At 44.0% G+C, this 20,078-nt stretch overlaps 1 protein-coding gene across 3 annotated transcripts in view; it reads left to right on the top strand.

Annotated features, from left to right (window-relative positions):
- Window positions 1-20,078, top strand: part of INPP5B (inositol polyphosphate-5-phosphatase B) — a 957,269-nt gene that overhangs the window by 214,205 nt on the left and 722,986 nt on the right. For all 3 annotated transcript variants that reach the window (XM_085647875.1, XM_085647876.1, XM_085647878.1), the window contains one exon: window positions 9,493-9,648. In XM_085647875.1, coding sequence (XP_085504001.1) covers window positions 9,493-9,648 — 156 coding nt within the window. The remainder of the gene's footprint in view (window positions 1-9,492; window positions 9,649-20,078) is intronic.

Consider the following 20,078-nt stretch of genomic DNA (forward strand, 5'->3'; position numbering starts at 1 on the left):
CTCAAGGAAGGGTTCGAGACACAGGACAAATAACAAAGGGAAGAGAGGACATCCCTGGCGTGTACCACGAGACAAAGAAAAAGATTTAGAAAAGTGATTATTTACAAAAATACTGGCTCGGGGACAGGAGTACAGTAATTTAATATATGAAATGAAGGATGGACCAAAACCAAACCATTGGAGGGTTCTAAACATAAATTGCCAATTAATACGGTCAAACGCCTTTTCGGCATCTAGAGACAGTGCTGCAAGAGGAGATTTAATTTTTTTTGCATGAGATATAATATTAGCAAACATTCGACCATTATATGCTGCTAATCTACCCTTAATAAAAACCAACTTGATCAGTCTTAACCAATAATGGAAGAAGACTCTCAAGACGACTAGCAAGAATCTTTGCAAATATCTTACAGTCATAGTTAATTAATGAAATAGGGCGATAATTTTTGCACAGGGAAGGATCTTTGTCAGGTTTGGGAATGATGATTATTAGAGCATCCATAAAGGAGCCAGAGGCCTTCGCATCGTTAATAAAGGAATTAAACAGTGTCAGCAGCTTGGGGACAAAAAGCGAGGTAAAGGTAGAGTAAAACTCGACCGAAAAGCCATCTGGTCCAGGGGCCTTAGATTTTTTTAAGGATTTAATGGCATTAATAATTTCATGGGCAGTAACCGCAACCTCCAATGAATCAAATTCACTAGGTAAGGAAGGGGGAGAAGGAAGGCCAGAAAAAAAGATATCTAAATTTTGATTGGAAGGATTGGTGTCATCAGAGTATAGGGCCTCATAATAGTCATGAAAGATATTTGCAATGCCGTCATCTGAGGACACTAACCGGTTAGTAGATTTGTCTAAAATGGGACCAATGTTTTTACGTTCAGATTTGATCTTTAAATAATTGGCTAACATCTTGCCAGCTTTATTTTGGCCCCCATGATATTTAGACTTAATTTTGAGAAGAATATTACAAGCTTCCACAGTCGCAAGTTTATTTAGTTCAGATTTAGCTTTAATGAGCTCATGCAGAGCCGAGGGTGATTTGGAAGTAAAATAATTATGCTCTAATAATTTAAGCTTTTGAAGAGAAGCTAAATACTTGTTCCTAACTATTTTCTTTTTCTTAGACACATAAGAAATAGTAAATGCCCGAAAGGAGGCCTTAAAAGCGTCCCAATTATTAGAAACAGAGGTTGCTAAAGGATTATTAAACATGAAAAACTCTTTAACAAAGGCAGTGGCTTCTGTAATGAAAGTAGTGTCTGACAATAGAGCATTATTAAGCTTCCAACGACTAGATTTTTGGAGGCTTAACGAGAGATCCAAAATAGTAAGCACTGGTGCATGGTCAGAAATAAAAATTGACCCAATTTTCGAGGATTGAATCGACGGGAGTAGGGATTTGCTAACTAAAAGATAACCAATCCTGGATCGTGTAAGATGTACATTGGAAAAAAACGTGAATTCAAGAGAGTCCGGGTGGCATGTTTTCCAAACATCAAATAGAGGACGAGAGGTAATGGCCGATTGAAAAGCCTTGTGAGACTTGTCTGGTTGGAATTTGGACTTAGATTGTCTATCAGAAAAGGGGTCAATCCATTGGTTAAAATCACCAGCGATAATAATATTGGGACAATCAAAGGTGGAAAGTAGAACCTTAATATCGTGCCAAAATTTGGGGTCAGGTTTAACCGGACCATAAATATTCAATAAGATCAAATCCTTGCCCTGTACAACAACCTTGGCCATTACCCATCTTCCATCAGCATCATTTTGCGTAGAAAGAATTTGCACAGACAACGATTTGTGAAACAATATAGCGACACCCCCTTTCTTACTAGAGGCAGGAGAGTGTACAACTTGACCTACCCATTGTCTTTTCAACTTAAGAGATTCTTCTTCATTACAATGAGTTTCTTGAATGAAAGATATTTGAGAGTTTAGTTTGGATAAATGAGAAAGTACCTTCTGACGTTTGACGGGGTTGCCAAGACCACGAACATTCCATGTAACAAACTTACACATAATGGAGGAGCGGAGGGGTACAATATGGAAGGAGTTGATACACTTCAGGGAAACAGCTAGAAAAAAAGAGACACCATAATTGATCAGAATAAGGGACAAAAACGGTAACATAATACACAATTCCAAAGGACATATGCAGTAAACGACCTAACATCAGGTAAGTTAAAGTGCAAACGAGGGGATAAAAGAACAAAGCAAAGAAAGAAAGCGAGGACAGAAAGTAAAGTAAAAGAAGATAGATCAAGGAAAGAAATCCAGACCTAAAAGACAAAAACAGAAACAGATGCATGGGGCGTAACAGCACCAACGATAGACTGGACGGCAGAGACCAAGGTAAAAATAGAAAATTACTACACAGCCATATTAGAAGAAAGAGCAAAAGGATTAGAGGACATTAAGGAACGGAGGGAGAGCCAGTTGCAGGAAGTGAAGAGAGGTTTTGAAGAAACAATTTCAGTTTAAGAGGGTCATCAAAAGAACGCGTGGAGCCTTTGTGCGTGATTTTACACAAACATGGATGGAGGATGCCATAGCGAATATTCAACTGTCTCATTTGAGGACGAAGTGCCAGAAATTCCTTTCTTCGTGCGTTGGTAGCATTCGATAAGTCTTGTGAAATAAAGATGTTGTGTCCCGACCAAGTAAGGTGACGTTTTGATTTGGCAGCTGAGAGGACTCGCATTAGGTCAGTAAACTCCAGAAACAACATGATAATACCTCTGGGTTTAGAAGCATTAGGTTGAAAACAACCAAGCCGATGGGCACGTTGAATGTTTAATGCAGGGTCAGGGGCAATGCCTAAGAGTTCAGACAAAAATTTCTTCAGAAAAAGAAGCAGATCTGGGCCCTCAATATTTTCTGGTAGACCATAAAGGCGCAGATTGTTGCGCCTATTGCGATTTTCAAGGTCCTCAGTGTGAAGTTTGAGACAGTGGATTTCTTGTTCCAAAAGTGGGATTTTAGTAGAAATGTCCTGAACATCACTAATGCGTTGTTCCATGTCGAACACCTTAGCTTCCATAGTAATCCATCGATCTTCAATTAATTGGAGCTTCTCATTAGTAGTGGCCATGAAAGATTTAAGACCCTGTACTTCATCCAAAATAGTGTCTAGAACAGGATTTTGAGAGGATAAAATGGGTGAAGGAGGGTCATTCTTGGCTCTCTTGGGTTTGGTACCAGACGAAACTGCTCTAGCCACATGTGAGACTTCGCTAGCCATCTTGGAATGATAAGATGGTCGAGAGGTGATTCTCAATAAGGACTTCCGTCTGCCCATCCGCCACAAAAATGACAACACTCTTTTGAATTAGTCTTCGGAGATAAAAAAAAAATGCAAAAAATCAAAAAGACAAAAGAGATAGTATGTGCAAGTAACGAATGCCACCTTCCGTCAGCACTCTGGTGATAGTATGCCCTCGTGAGCTAGACAGCGTGTCAATTGAGAAAAAATCAAACAAGAAATCACCAAGAGGCTAGGAAGTGTAACAAAAATAAAGTAAGCACACACTAAAAATAGGGCAAAGAGCCAGGAAAAAGAGAAAGTAGCGCAACTGGCAACACCTCTGGAGATACTATTGCAAGAAACATGCTGCAGCTTGGACATGCGGTGATGTGGGGATGATCATAATCACCATCAGCTATATTAGGTGGTATCAGGCAATAGTCATTTCTTATTGTGACAGAAGATAAGGAATGAAAAAAGAGAGAAAAAAACGTTGCCGCGCGTTCATTATCAGAACGCCGGTTTACCTCAGAAAATACAGTAAGGCACGAGCGGTCCGCACAAAATGGCGGCCGCCGCTCGTAATCGTTGAAGTGAAAACACCGCCACGGTCACCGGGTTCAGGAAGGCAGAATCCAGGGTCAGGACGGCCACAATCGCCGCTCCAACCCTTCAGCGCTCCGAATTCATCCTCGGGGGGTCCCCAGGGGCCAGATTACAGGCTGTTGCCGAAATAATACCTCCGCGTTCGAGCGGAGTTCACGGATCAGCCGCCATCTTGTCGCGGCGCGAGACCACGCCCCCCCAAGTACAAGCATTTTTAACCAAAGTTATTGTTTACAAATTCACTGTGCCACTGGAGTCAGGCTATCCTGGCTGAAGAGGGATGAAACCCCGAAACCGGTCCTAGGATGCTTGTTTCTGGTCCAGGGAGGACCTGGCTTGGCAGTTCGTGCTGGTCTGTTCCATGAGGCAAAGGGTCAAGACTGATTTGCATATGGCCAGGTCTAAACTGGGGTGGCATGGTGAGCAAAAGAATGATGGATTTAACCCAGATCTCTTGACTGGGTGAATGTTTAGATTTGTTCTGCATTCCATTCGTCAATTGTGTGTCTTTTGCTAGATGTATTCTGGGGCATCAAGTACAAGCATTTTTAACCAAAGTTATTGTTTACAATTTCCTGTGACATGAAGTTCATATTAATGGAGAGCCTCAGGTAATCCATATCAGAACAATCCTTTCGTGTTTCTTCTCGATCTATTTCTGAGTGGTTTCCAGGCAGCTTTTAGCAAATGCCCTCTTGGAAATATGGTTTATGGAGAACCACAGGTGATAATAATGAAGCAGTGCTGCCATCCTTTTATACTTCCGGTTCTGGGTCATATAATTAATGGAGAGCTGCAAGTTGTTCATAATCGAACAGTTCTCCTGCTTTATAGAATTTTTCAGTTTGAAATACATTGTTTGTATTAATTAAAGCTCCCAAATGCCTTATTGTCATAATGTTAATGTGTGGTTCCGAATCAAAACTTCACAATTTATTTGCGGTTTACAGGCAACATGTTTCCTACCAGGTGTATACTGGGACATGTAGTCCCCCCAAGAATAAACGCTCAAGTTGAAGTGTATATAGGTACCAACGGCGGCTGGCACAGGTAAGGGTGGTGGGCGGGGCAGGGCTTCAGGGGGAAAGCAGACACACGACGGAATAGGTGTTATTTATTTATTTAATTATACCTATTCCGTCGTCTGTTGACTTCTCCCCGTACCACCCTGCCCGCCCCCGCTCCACCTCACCGCGCTTACCTGTGCCGGCCGGCCGCCGTTGACAGGTACCATCCTTGATCTGTAATACTGTAGGAAAACTTTGTTGTCTGTTTTGCTATAGAAAGTTACAAAAACAAGTAATTCCTACTTTTGCGTTCAGACCTTTGAGATATAAAGTACAAAATGTTTTTTTTTCAGGAAATTTCTTTTTGTGATTTTTCTTTTTTTTTTTAAGACAGTCCTCTCTGATAAGGAATTTCGATATGATTTCGAATATCTGAAATCTGAATAGACTGACAATGGACTCAGAGAAACGTTCTGCAATGTTAGATTTTTCATTCTGAGTAGACTATCTCTCTTATGTTGGGTCAGCTGATTTTTTTATTTTTGTTTGTGTTTTACCGCGATCATTTTAAATTATAGAATTCTTTAACCATGATAACTACTGCTCCTCATGTATCATAAAAAAACTATGCTAGGACATTGGGCGGAATTGTTCAAAATAGAAAGCAGCACACCAGGTAGCAATGCTGCTGATCCAAGCGGAAGTATCCAAAACAAGAGCACAATGAATTGTGAGACCTCTGCACTCAGCCTTCCTGAAGCCGTGATCATTGACAGACAAAAGGACAGGTACTGCATGCACACGTGCACACCTGCAATCCCACTCCTCACCTCTACCATCTACCAAATGGCAGTGCTGAGAAAGGAACTGATCTATAGATCTTTGCTAACAAGGCCTTCATTGAATTTCTAAGAGGAGCTCTGCCTCTTTCCCTCTTACTTTAGTGTCTGAATTCACCCCCACTCACTCGTTCTACCCACATAAATGGAGCCAATTTACTTCCACTGTCTGGGGAAGATGTATCCACCTTGTATCTTATGCCATGCTAAACCGGAAACCATCCAAAATGCATCCCACCGGTGCCACTGCTTATACTCTCAACACACACAGAAATTCCCTACCCCACAAATGACACACACTTGCTGCACACACACGCACACGGAATGTCAGTGCAAACATCTGGGCCTTACATAAACGGCAGAACTGCACTTTCCTTGAAACAGAGTGAAAGGTTTGGTCAAACTGATGATTCTCAAAACTCTGTACAATGTGACCACTGTTTATGTGACTCACCCAGGGCATGAACATTAAATATGAACCTGCTCTGAGGGTAGCTTTGTGCGCCCCTCTAGGTCACAGAACAGGTTTTGGAAATCACATAACCAGGGACAGGTATTGGCACCTGTGCACATGCTAGATTAGCCTGGTGGTTCAAACAAAAAGTTAGGATACCGGTTTCATATGTAGCCAGACACTCAGGGCAGGGTTAAACACCCACTTGGAATGCAGGGAAATTCCCGTCACAACAAGGCATAATACCAGAGCCTGAACCTCTTTCATGGGAATGAGCTGTACTATGAGAGTCTGGTCGTTTTTAGGTCTCGCCTGACCCAGCGCATGCGCTGGTCTGGCGAGACTTTTTGTGAGGGATCAAAAAAGTGCAACCACTGTAGCCTAGAGCTACAGTGCATGTGCGTGGGCGCGCGCCTCACTTTTGCGGCCGCATGGCCGCTTTGATGTTTGATCGCGAACGCGATCACTTTCACTTTCGCGGCCGCACGGCCGCTTTGATGTTCTCCGTGAGCCATTTTTATTTCCAGTTTATTACTTCTATGCAGTAATGGTAGCACCCGTGCGCCGCCATTACTACAGAGCAGTAATAAACAGAAACAAGCATTAGCATAGCCAATAGGTCTCGCTTTTGGGACCTTATAAGTATTTAGTTATGCAACTGTTGCATGGCTAAACACTTATAAGGTCCCAAAAGCGAGACCTATTGGCTATGCCAATGCTTGTTAGGAGTAGTGGTCAGGAGGTGTAATATCAGAGTGTGATCTTTTTTGAGAGGAATGGGCCAGTGCATGGAGAAGGTAGGGGCCGCTCTGACGGAAGCCGCTGTATAACAGTATAGCGTTGTGATGGAGTTTTTAGATTGGAAGACGGTTGTGGGAATGTAAGGGGCCCTTAGCAAATTCTGTCCTATTCATTTTACATTGCACCACTGCTTGTTCCTTGCTCTGCAGCTAGTAATAGGCTATACATATAAGGAACATTGTGCAAATCATGTAGCCTCAGTAGCAGGGCCATTCTTATACGCTTTCAGCCATGGCAACTTTTTGACAATCTCTTGTCTTTCATTTGATGGTTTTAGGAAAGAGTGGGTGTCTCAAATGTTTTCTACTCTCCAAAGGCTCTAACAGAAGCCCTACAGTTGGAAAGTTCAGGTTGGAGTTTTGCTTCTGGGGTCATTAGCCTCACATTATCTGCTCACACAGCACCTGCCAGCCTTCAACACTCACTCCTCTATCTTAGCTCGAGATAGTATAGATTTCTGGGTAAAAATACAGGAAAATCAGACAAATTAATCTCTAATTATAGAGGCAAAGAAGGATAAAATCTGTATGGGAAACCTATGGAAATGACAAGGTAAATCATGGCTGGTGGTATGGCAAGGCAATTCTAGGCACCCGCCTTATGCAGCACCAGCTAGAGGGCGCCTGATTGTCTTTGAGAGCATCAAATGTCACCTCATAACCAGGTGGAGCAGCGCAGAAACAAATATCACTTTGTCCAGGATGCCAAAAATCATAGCACCGACCCTGGTGAAAATTGATAATAATATTTATCAGTTTGATTCTAGAAATCTTGGAATAAACTAGATCAAAATACACTCTCTGTATTTATTTATTTCTTCACTGCTCAGTGAAATATATTGGGTATCTGCCCCCACGCACACCTCTCTCTTCAGCCTCACTGTATCATGATGCCAAAGCCTCTGCGCTCTTACACTCCTTGCCTCAGTCGCCCTTTGGATATACCCAGGCACCCAATGCGTAACTCAAGTGAACTGCTCTTGCAATATACTAGTGCCAGCAGCGCTGTTCACCCATTGATGACTGAAGAAATGTGTGAGTTTCAGCAGAAAGATCTGCACTGTCCCAGTGCTTAATTTGTGAAAGGAAGAGTGCCGGTGCCCAAAAGCCCGCAACCGGTGCAATGAATCACTGAAGACCAAGGCCGCTAGTCTTTTATCAACTACCAGACACTGCTCTTTTTTCTCGCTCTTACAGGTTCTGCTTTCTCGCTTTGTGGTGTTTTTTTCCATCTTTCTCTTCCTCTGTCTTTCTCATCTGTTTTCTTTTCCCCTCTTTTGCACTCACGAAGTATCTGATGCGGAAAAATAAGTACCTTGGCCCCTACCAGCAAACACCGGGTCAAATTAAGCACTGACTGTCCCTGCTCTGAACTGCCTGCAAGAGTATCCCTCAAACAGCTTACACACACTGTTTAACTTTGTATTGGGTGTTTCCCTACAAATCACAATGTTTTTTGGTCTCTCACATGACCACGTGCATCACTCCAGAACCCCAGTTGAAGACTGTTGAGTTCTCACTCCTTTCTATAATGCTGCTGCTGGACTCAAAACTGCCCCTGCGGACCACAAGTGTTTTAAATCACAAGCTGGAAAGAAAACATTTTAGCAACTGTAGAATTAATGACTGCCTAGAATATTCTAATCCTGAATGACCTCAGGGACAAGCCAGAGGAGCATATTCAAAAGAAAATGGCGCCACGCAGTGCGGCAAACAATTTTGCTGCACCAAGTTGTGTAATTTTGGAAGTGCAGGAATGCGCCATATTTACAACAATACGACACATTCCTGTACTCACCCCTGCGCCGATGCAAAAAAAGCAGCATAGCGCCAGAGCAGGCACCCTTGCACCATGGTGAAAGGGTGCCTGCGTTGCAGGTATGATTGTTGTGCAGGAAGGGACACCTTCCTGCACAGTAACAATCATCAATGGCTTTTTGCTCCTCCAATGTGTGCTGCAAAATTCAGCACCCATAGAGCAAAACATTTGGAGAAATAAAAGTATTTCTTTTCGTTGCGCCACTCTTACACCTCCCCTGGAGAGGCGTCAATTTTTGTCGCTGCCTCAGATATACAGATCCTTGTAAATCTGGAGCAGTGTCAAAAAGCAAAAGGTGATGTGTGGGAACGCCCACAGCAACACCCATTGCACGTCCCTTTACCGCATAAAACTGCATTGCAGAGGGCCACACAAAGTGGCTTAGCACTGTCTTGTTAATATGGAGGAGGGCACAGCGCCACAGGAGCATCACAAAAAGTGACGCTCTGGTGGCACAATGCACTTGTAAAAATGCCCCAGAGTTTTTCAAAGACGGGAGATAAATATCTAGTTGGTCAGTCAGAGCAAATCCATTAGCAGAAGGTAAGTATGTGATGTTAAATGACATGTCCCTCAGCAATAGAGGTTGCCAATCAATTGTTATGTTTACTTTGAATAAAAGTATCACATCATGGTCCTATATCCGTGAAAAGATATTTAGTTCTTTGTCAAGGACGGAAGAGTAACAGAAGTCTCGCCTCTTTCTTCCAAACAATAAGGAGATCCTGAGTCCCCCGCACCACAGTTCCTGTGGCTGAAGAAATACTTGCAGAGGAGTTTTCCAGCAGGGAACTTCCTGGACAACGGACAGGTGAACGGCGTGGAGACGCCTGTTGGTACTCTCCTGACCATCAAGAATGCACCCCCAGCGGAAGGTAAGCACCAGCTACCGATTGATTTACAGTTTCAATCACTTTCCTGGAGCTATAAATTTCTTTAAATTCTTATGACTGATTTACCATATCTGATGTCACAGAAATTGATACCGTACGACTTTTACTGCAAATGGTGCCTTGCAGACTTTCAACTGAATTGTAAAACCTATAATATTCCCAAGATGAAGTGCATTGCTCTTCCTCAAAAAGCAATGAAGAGGCTGGTGGAAGGATCCCATATGGTGGGATAACTCTCTGCAACTTCATCGACTGCCAGGAGCGGATCTGCATGTTGCGACGTTCTGGGAACCGTCTCCTCTAGATTTTGGGCTAAATATCAGATTCAGACTTTGTGTGTCAGAACTTACCTCGGCTAATAAATGAGTGAGTCACTCTTATATTGAATGAGATCTAATGTCTCCACTTTCTGATCATTCTGAATAAAAGATTTTTAGGCATTTTGCATCAATACTACCTGACGAAATATTTACAAATATAATTATGTATACTTTTGCAATTTGAGACAGTGGATGCAATACATATTTATTCAACAGCTTTTTCATAAGATTTAATATTACAACCAGTTACATCATACACCATATCCTTACTAAGAAAAAAATTGAAAATTACCACTCAAGTTAAGACCCAGATTATTTGATCATAAACTTCAAGGCATCTTGTCGCCCCTTTAAGAGACATTTACTGAAAAGGAAATTGCATGCATACGTTTGCCCCCATTTTTTAACTCCTCCCCCACCAGTAAGGACTGTCTCCAGTGGCGGCTTGTTATTTTTCAAAGTGGCGAGCCTCACATTTCTTACTCATATTGCACTGTGTGTAAGAGCATATTGAGCGAGCTTGACCTTCATTAATGTAGTTGGGGGTGGGGGATTAACACATGTCTGTGGTTGGCAGCTATGATGCCTGATAGCATGCTACCAAGAATGCTCCAGGATATTTCACTAATGGGTCATCATATCAGGAGTTGCTAGTATGTCTCCAAGATAAGCCACTGGGACGTGGTCACGCAGCTTGGCCAGAGAGTGGGCACAATTTGTTGTGTGTGGGTCATCTTGCCATGCTTAGGAAGCATGTTTGCGAGAAGCCCATAAATATGACACGTGTGGGCCATCGCTGGTGACAGGGTTATTGAGACTTAACTGAGCTGACCTAGCATAAGCTTCACTCCCTGTTACTGGTATGACTAAACTCAGATTAAAATCAGAGCTGATGTATGCCCGAACACTTAATAAGGGATTCCTCTGCCTGTCTCGGGCACACTCCTCCTCACATGATAGGATGACTGCACCATCTCACTCGAGGAGCATTTTGTCGTTATTTTCAACAATATGTCTCCTTCAGGTCTGCAGTACGTATCTAAATGGTTTGGTCCCCTCACAAGCCTGGGCCCTGCAGGCACTGCCTCTGCTTCACTTTTGCTAGCCCCCTTCATCTACAGGGTCTAGCAGATATATATGAAGATAGCTGTGTACAGCAAATGACCAAGCCCGAGAGGCAGGCCTGGGGCATTGTCTACTTTTCACCCACCTGGGTTGCACACACAGTTAGCCACTGTGCTGGGCATGAGCGCTGCAGAGTGCTCACAGAGAAGTGGTGACGAGTGAATGGTTCTCTGGGTGTATGCTGGGTATTCTGGCGTGAGAGTAGACTGTGTTCATAAAAAGTGGATGATGGGGTGAAGAGTGCAATTTAGGGGGCACATGGTGAGGATCCACTGGCAGTATGTTCTAGTTGAAGAATGCTCATGGACAATGGTGCAGGCTACTGAGAGCACTCTACTCATGGTAGGGGGAATTGTGAGCTTAGTGGAGGTGGTGCTGTATGCTGATGGATCTCAATGGGAGGAGGTGCCTAGGGTTATCTGGCCTGTCCACAGTATCCCTGGGTTACACTCAGTTATCCTGTAAGCTGCTGTCGATAGCGCCAGGTTGGCTTTATTTGACTGGTACAGAGGTGCCCACTCTTAGCCTTGCCTTGACCATCTCATCCCAAGTCTTCTACTGGCCACTCTGGAGGACTCTGCACTCACCTTTCCATGCTTGTTCGACCTCTGAACTGCCTGATTCTAAGACGTCGCCGTGCCAGTCTCTCACAGAGCATAATGTCCCTGATAGTGTCAGGCCACCCCTCTGAGGCAGTTTTATATAGAGCAAACTCAGCCCAAGGCCACTGGAGCACTTTCCTGAGCACCTGGTTGTATCACACACAATCAGACTCATTTTTTATAAGCACCAGGATATTAAGTGCTCTACCCAGAATCACAAGATGTTGAGCAGATACCAGGACTCTGACCTGGTTCCCTTCAGCAGCTCCAGTGGGTGCTTAGGGCCAGGAGGCTGGTCTGCAACAGCACTGGATGCCATAATGGAGAGAGGAAGGCCTGGCCACTGTGCATTAGACGATTATGGGCCTGTCTGCAGTCTGTAAATTCCGTTCACCCGTAGTAGGGAGCGAGTCCGAGAAGCTGAGTCATTTCTGCATCTTCGTTGTTTAAAGTTTTCTGTTCTTAGTACACAGCAATCCACAGCTGTAGGCCCCAAACTCTGCCACAGACAAAACAAAGAAGGCACCAGCAGTGAGACTGGAGCTCTCCAACAAAGACAAGCAGCTTAAGGAGGCACAGTTGAGCATGTGCACTGCACTCGTCAGATTCAGGATTCCCGGAAGTAGGTGCTGGGCACATCCTGGACTTAGCAGTAAGAAAAGCAACCGGTAACAGAAAACACAACCTTTATCACAGGCCAGAATAAAGCTATAATGGTGATACAAGTCTAAACTCTTTAAGTCAAGCATATGTCCTGCAATGGACCTATAAAAAAATCCTTCCTCAGAGAGAGATTTTTCAAATAAAATATGGCTCATCTTCTCAGCTCCAGTTGACCACAGCTCATACTAATCCCCATTTTTAATCTGTCCGAGTATATCTGTTTAGCAGCAAATCATGTTTGTGCCTATAAGGCAAATGTGTGCTGTTCCCTCAGTTATTGGTTTTGTGTCTGGGTGGGCTTAGGGTCCTTCAGCCCATACAGACTTGAATACATCCCTATTTTCCACAGACTTTTGGAGGCTTTGCCCTCAAATTCTGGCTCAGGAGGAGACAGGACAAGCTTACTGTCTACAGATAGTTTACTCCAGTTACCAAGAGAAAGGGAGGCACACCTTGTCTTTAGAATGCATTCCTTTTAAAGTGACAGCAAGGTTCTTGTCCTTAGGACAGGCCCCGAACACATGCACATTGACAAGGATGAGGTATGCAGTGTTAAATCAGACATCACTTCCAACATGGGACAGTGGGAGGTCAGTAACTGAAAGGTTCTGTGCACAGTGGTGTAGCTTTTTGCACTGAGATCTGTAAGTCGACTCTACCTTGCACAACACACGTGACAGGATATGTTGAAACAAATCATTTTGTATTGCTTCCTCTTTCCATGCCTGCATTATGCCTAAAGATGCACAACGTCAGCAGTGGCATACTCACTGGCCAAGAAAAGGCAGATGGAACACAGCAGGAAGATACAGAAATTCCTTTGTACTTGATTAGAATTTTATGTCCATGAAATCTTGTAATTCAGACCCTTCTCCTCTTTCTCTCTGCTTCATCACTGGTGTTCTCTAAAGGTTAAGATTATCCCCACCCTCTCACTTCCAATTGTTAGTTTCTCCTTACCTACCTATTTGATATAAATCCTTGTAATATGTTTATTATATGCCTCCAAATGTTTATATCATCACATCCACTTGTGTTGTGTAATTTCATGTGGGGCTGAAGCATGTAAATTGTCATCACATTACTCAAAGTACTCTATTAGATTGTATTGTAACAATTTGCCAGATAATTGTCGAATATCCTCCTCCATAGTAAACTCCATGTTGTGAATGAAACATTGGATATTGCTTGTTGCTTGCCCTTAGACTGACTTCATGTTACTCCTCTGGCATGTTGCATGCTCTGATGTCCTCAGGAGCAGGGTTTGCACTAGAAATACATTCTAATTAGAAAGAAAGGAAAAGAACCATACATTTATGCACTCTACTTTTCAGTAATTTGAGTGTTTTATTAATATTAATTAGAACATTTTGATTGCTGTATTTACTCCATTATTCCCGTTGCTATTATGAATGGATGCTCTTTTGATATTTTGTTGTAATTGTGACAAGATAGGATTGGTGCATTTTCGATGTTCAGGTTTCCCTTCAGAAAGCCCAAGCTGGAACATCAGGCCCTGTATTATTAGTAGTTACAGATATATGGGACACAAGTTCATGACTCAGGGAGTTAGCTCCCTCTGAATTTCGTGTCAAGGAATTTCTTTCAGGTAGATTATGAGCTGTCTATGCGTGCACTTAATCGTGCTGGAGTGGTGAATACTAAATTACAAAGGCAGCTTAGATGGGCTGACCCACGCTGAGGGTGAATTTGTAATGACGGTTCTTTGAAACCATATTTGGCTCCGGATGGACCAGTTGCATGATAGGGTTACCTGAAATGAGGCTGATGGTACAACACAACCATGATGGTCTTTCAGAGACAATGACCATTAGGTTAGAGATATCCAGTGACTAAGTAGTTGGTCATCAAACCAGATGAGGGGAGGTTTCCTTTATTTCTATTGTTTCGTATAGCATGCAAAATACCTAAGACTCAAGCCGATAGTAACAATAATATACATCATTGGTTACTTTATATGTTCAGATTCGACAAATACATTTGTTTAAAATTGCTTAACACTTGTTTATAGATAAAGTGGAAGAAAGAAAACATAATAATTATAATAAAAAGGACAAAGAAAATTCCTTAACTAAGGTGTTCACCGTCCGCATTCCATATTCATTCTTTTTTCCTGTTGCTCCCATGTTTCATTCCAGTGAATTATCCATGGTATGTAAAGCATTTAACTAAAAATTGAAACCTCACTCATATCCAGATCTGCCTTCATTTCACTGCAACATTCAGTGACTACCTGTTCCTTCACATTCCCCAGGGTCGTTGTCTGTACCTGCTGATGCTCGGCCAGCTCCCCAGCATGAACCTCTGTTGGCATCAGCCTCTTCCTCTACCAAACGCAAGGTCACTGAATGCCATAACCACAGCCCTTGCTTAAGTGCTTGCTGTTCCCACACCCATCAGAAATCCCGTTCATTAACTTATGTGAATACTGCTAACATAGCTGGGAAACACAGCACTTTAAATGAATCCTTGTTAATAAAATGAGGAACTTGGGCCACAAATTGCTAGAATTTCTTGCAGATAGAGCAGTACACGAGACAGGCTACAAAGGATGCTTGTGTGCAATTTGTGTACATGCACAAATGTATTCAGGGTCCTCCTTGAGCTTGTTCAAATATCCTCGTCTCAAGCAAATACACCTCAGAGGATGAGGGGTCCAAATCCTTCCTTCTGATCACAGATCCAACCCATACTCTTGCATCTACCTCCACATTAAGGTTGTGTGCGCCAATCTGCTAGTGGGTCTGAGACAGGTGTGTATGGGTAGTCTGCATGATCACCTGAACATGCTCTAGGCTTATACATATTTTTCGTGCCTTAGTCCCTGCATGAAGAACTTTTCAGTGCATAGATGGTAACAAAACATTGCTACTTTGGCTGGGTTTGTCAACCTCCTCCTTGCCCGTTTATTAAAATCCAATCAAATTTTCGGTCTAACCATAAAGTGTATAAACGAGGGAAAAGTTTATACGGTAAAGGTCACTGCATATTTTTGAAGGGTATTCTGAAAGTTGATTTTATTATTCAGGGATCGACTTGCCAAAACCACTAAACTACAGAATGAATGGAATGTCGCCGGGAGAAAATTCGCATTAAGATCAGTTCTAGCATTGCAGATCATCACTTGTTTGTTTTTCCCACCAAACAGCGATGCAGTAGGTCACAGCAGGATGAGCCAGGCCTTCCTGGCTGCTCCTGGGGGATCACTGATTTTGAAGGTTGGCTGCGCTCAACCTAAAAACAGAATCTGTAACCGTAGGAAAACAAAGAAGAAAATCCCCAGGCAGATACATTTAAAAAGCTAAAGACTTGTAGTTTAATCTTGCTTCCATAAAAATAAAACAATAATTCCTCAACCAAGACCATAATATTGAACTCGCCAATGTCCTCGGCATGAGAATAAAAATTAAAAATTCTTTCTTCAATTTATTGTGTGAGCATGGTGACCTATCTGGTAAAAAAATATTTTGGGATCACACTGGAGGGCTTCCAAGTGAAGTCTGCCGTTTTAAAGAGAAATTTGCAAAGTGGAAATAAGGAAAGGGTGGGGCTCAGACTACACAGGGATATTTAGCGGCTAATGCAAACTAATAGTACACAAAGATTGGCTCAGATTGAGACACATATCGCAATTAACTGGGTCGCTTGTAATGAGGGCCTGATAAGCGGAAATTTCTGTGTGAAACAATTGCGGTGTTCCAGCGGCTCAGATCATTCTCACGGGGCCACTTCTGTTACATGCCCCATCTGAATTTAGAGGCCACTCTTAATGAAGGCCATAGTGGAGCGATGGCTGAGTCTGAAGATGCCGAAGCTAGAGTTCAAGGTGTTGGCATCAGTTCGGAGGTGATTTCCGGCCAACAGCTTTGGATTTATCAAAGACGAGTCTAGATTTCAGTGGTGACCACTTCTAACGGCCCTTGATTTCAGAAGATTGTTATCTCTTGCTTCTTCTACCCTTTTCCTTGCTACTCTCAAGTATTACTTGGATCTTGTGCTTCAGCGCCCACAGGCTCCTCAGACAAGACCTCTGCCTTTTAACTGGCTTTGACTCTCGAATCTGGGTATATCAACAGTGCTCAACCTGCCCCTACCAGGAGTTTGTAGCCGAATCAGGAGTAAGTTCTGCAAGAACAACGTCCTTCAAATTTCACACCGTCGCTCAGATTTCAATAGGAAAGAGTAAAACTTGACAGAAAATATGTGGGGAAATGTGTCTGGAATGTGGTAAAGTCATCTGGGAATCCATGTACAGTTATTCCCCATTCATCAGGGGGAAACCCTACAACATCTATAATGCTTGGTACCTTATGACGGATGTAGTTTCCCTGCAGAACATGTAAGGAGGGCCTTATTTTATATAAATTGTAGTTTATGAATAAAGAGGTTTTCAGAAAAAAAGGACAATGCTAGCTTTAACCTTTCGAATTTAATGACGGACTATCCTTTAAAAAGGCATTTCCATAAGAATCAGACTTCTAATGAAAGGAAACCAACCACCAATAATGCCAGTAGGTCTGTGGTGTGACTGGTTTGCTTAGTGAATGCTTCTACACATAGTGCCAATATCGGCAACACTCCTCAGTTCTCATACAGCAACATACATAAATAAATCACAAGACACCTTGTTAGTGGAGAAAATTGCTGCAGGTTTATTTGCATAACAAATATGCCAACGGGCAGCGGTCAAGAGGCTGCACAGTGGGCGGGGGAAGGCGTTTGTACCCTTGTCCCCCCCCCACGGCCAGAAGTGATGCGGCCAGCTGACCCCCTGGTCCTTAGACCAGGGAGCCTAGTCTGCTGACTCCTGTGCCTTCCTGTGGCACTAAGGCGGTCGCCCTGTTGGAGGGTCCCCCACGTGGCCCCCCGGGCAGCCTTGGCAGACACACTGTAACCACTGCACTATTTGTATCACATGTATAGTGTAGGGAGACACAACTCAGTGGCTTAGTTACCATTAGCATACATGCCAACATTTTAGAAGAGGGGGATTTAGAAAACACAATCAGTAGAATTTATTTCCCCCATTGACTTATTATTGAAAGAGAGGCAATTTCAGTCGATGGACAGCAAAAACAAAGCCATTTCTGGCATCGGAAACCGGGAGTCGCCTGTCAGAATCTGGCCTATTGCATGTATGCATCAGTGCAGCAGGTACAGTGGCAGGGACCAAGGGGGTCGTGAAACTCCCGCTTTAGCAGATACGGCGGAGGAGTTCTTTATGGGCCTCTTCTGTCTGCAAGTCGGTAGACAACAGCTCATAACCAATGCTTAAGAAAGATGGGTTGATACGAAAGGGCATGAAGGATGGGAGGTTGAAAGGAAGGCTGGGTGAAGGGCCGGATCGGCTTAAAGATGCGTGGGTTTGTGAATGGGTGAAAGGATTCATGGGTGGATGACAGGATGCATGGGTGGGTGAATGGATGGATGGATGAAAAGGTGTATGGGTGAAAAGACGTGTGGGTGGGTGAAAGGATGTGTGGATGGTTCAATGGATGACTGGGTGAAAGGTTGATTTAAATGTTAGATGTGTGAAAGGATGTATGGAAAGATGAAAGACTGAATGATGGGTGAAAAATGAATGGATGAGGGAATGTAAAGAGTGGATAGAAGGGTGAAAGGATGAATGGATAGATGGTTGGATGGAAGAAACAAGGGAGCTCTTCTGGGGCCGTTCAGGCTCCCCCGCTTCACTTGCATTGGTGCCCTCAGAGCTTTGGTTCAGAGTGGGGGGTATTTTAATGTTCTGGCTACTCCCTTGGCAGGGACCCACTGAACCCCAAGTATGGCTGCCGTTTACTGCCTCACTACCTAACATAGCTTGCCACTGAGAGCCTGCTGTTATGTGAAATACTGCCTTTCAGGACTTCCTGTCAGATGAAGTCTCAGTGTGAACCCTGTCATAAGGATACCGTTAGACTGCCTAAGAGAGCTGGTACCCTTCCTCGAAAGTGGAGCAAACCACACAGAGCCCAACAGAGCTTTTGTGCCATACTGTGCATATATTATTTCAACACTTCATGCCGCAGGACAGGCGCGCAACACCCATTGGACTCAAAGGGCTTCAGCCCCCCCCCCCCCCCCCCCCCCCCCCCCGTCGTGTGTGGCAGCCCGGGATGAGACACCTTCCCGGGCAAAAAAGCAGCCGCACCCGAGCACTTCAAAGGTCTTTAAAAGACCATTTGCATGTTAATGAGGCCTCGCTGCTGTTTCACCCCTTCTAAGAGCCCCTGCAACTCCACTCTGCCTATTGCTTAAAGTTCAGCCCTCCCCGAAATTTTTGCTCAGCCCCCCCCGAAATTTGGCTCTAGTTGCGCCTCTGCCGCAGGATCTTCAGCACCTCACTGCATACTATGTGTCCTTTGCTATCTCTCTTCCCGCGCAGAGGCGCCTGTTTGCCCAGTCCGGTTACGACTGCCGAGGATGTACTTTCTCCTTCTTTGTTTATTCGTGACTTTGCAGACGGGGGGCAGGCCCGCCCCTTCCTGGCATGCAGCCGATTCCCTGGGTTTATTTTTAGTCTGGGATATCAGTGGCAGAGCAGCACACAAGCCTCCCGGAGCCGTATTGTTACTTCGCAGGGTATGGAAAGTTTACAGAAGGGCAGGAACAGGCAGACAGGCCGGAAGCTGTCAGAGGCGATGGCACCCTGTCTGCCTAGTAGTATCCGAATGTGCAAACATTTCCTAATACGGCAGCCAACAGTAATAGCTGCCTTATGTACCTATTATACTGGGCGATGGAACTGTCTAACACCCTAGGTCCCCGGGGAGTAACGCAAGCCACTACGGCCCATGCGGCGGAGGGAAGGCGAGGTGGGGGGGCGAGGGGGGGGGGGGGGGTCGCAAACCCTTCAGCCCAAGGCCGGGGGTGGGGGGAAGCAAACCCTTCTGCCCAAGGCCAAGAAATATAAATGAGATATGGGAGACGCAGGGCCCCTCTTCATATTCTCCAGGGAAGCCCGACCATTTTGTGCTGGGAAGATGCATAAGCTTTTTGGTACAGTCCTGCGGTCTCACCCATCAGATGTGGCGTAAGGGCCAGAGTTGCCGACCTATGAGCTGGGGAACCAGGTTCGAGCCTCGGCATCGGCTTAACATCCTGTGAGTCTGGGCAAATCACTCATTCTCCCTGTGCCTACCAAAAAATAATAATAATAATGAATATGTCCTTGTGTAATGTAACTGGTGCTCTTGTAAAGCGCTTCAATACTTTTGGGTCGAGTTCGCGCTATATAAAACTGCCAATAAAAATTCACCCACAACTCATTAAAGTTGATACATTTATCTAACACAGGAATACAATGTACCGTTCACCCTTCTGAAAGCACATATTCACACGCTGAAGTATAAACTCCATTCAGCTTGACAGTCAGTCACCCCAGGACCGCCGAAAGGGCGGCAACGATTGCTAGGGTAACAAAGGTCAAAACATAATATAATACTTGATAGCCTTTGGTGGTATTCGATGGTTGTTAAAGTCCCAACTCGCCACTGATGTACGCTGTCGTTTTTTGTCCTCCGTGTTTTTTCCCTTCTAGAACTCTGCGTTTCCCCCGAGGAGACGGCAGTTCTCTGAGACCGCCTCGTGTGCATCAAGCATTCTTTCAATGGCTTGTTTATTGTTTTGAATTTGTCAAGGGCAAATGTTATACGCGGCAGCCTTTCTTTCACTGTATGTC

This window comes from Triturus cristatus, chromosome 3_2 (genome assembly GCF_964204655.1).
Source record: "Triturus cristatus chromosome 3_2, aTriCri1.1, whole genome shotgun sequence".
NCBI lineage: Eukaryota > Metazoa > Chordata > Amphibia > Caudata > Salamandridae > Triturus > Triturus cristatus.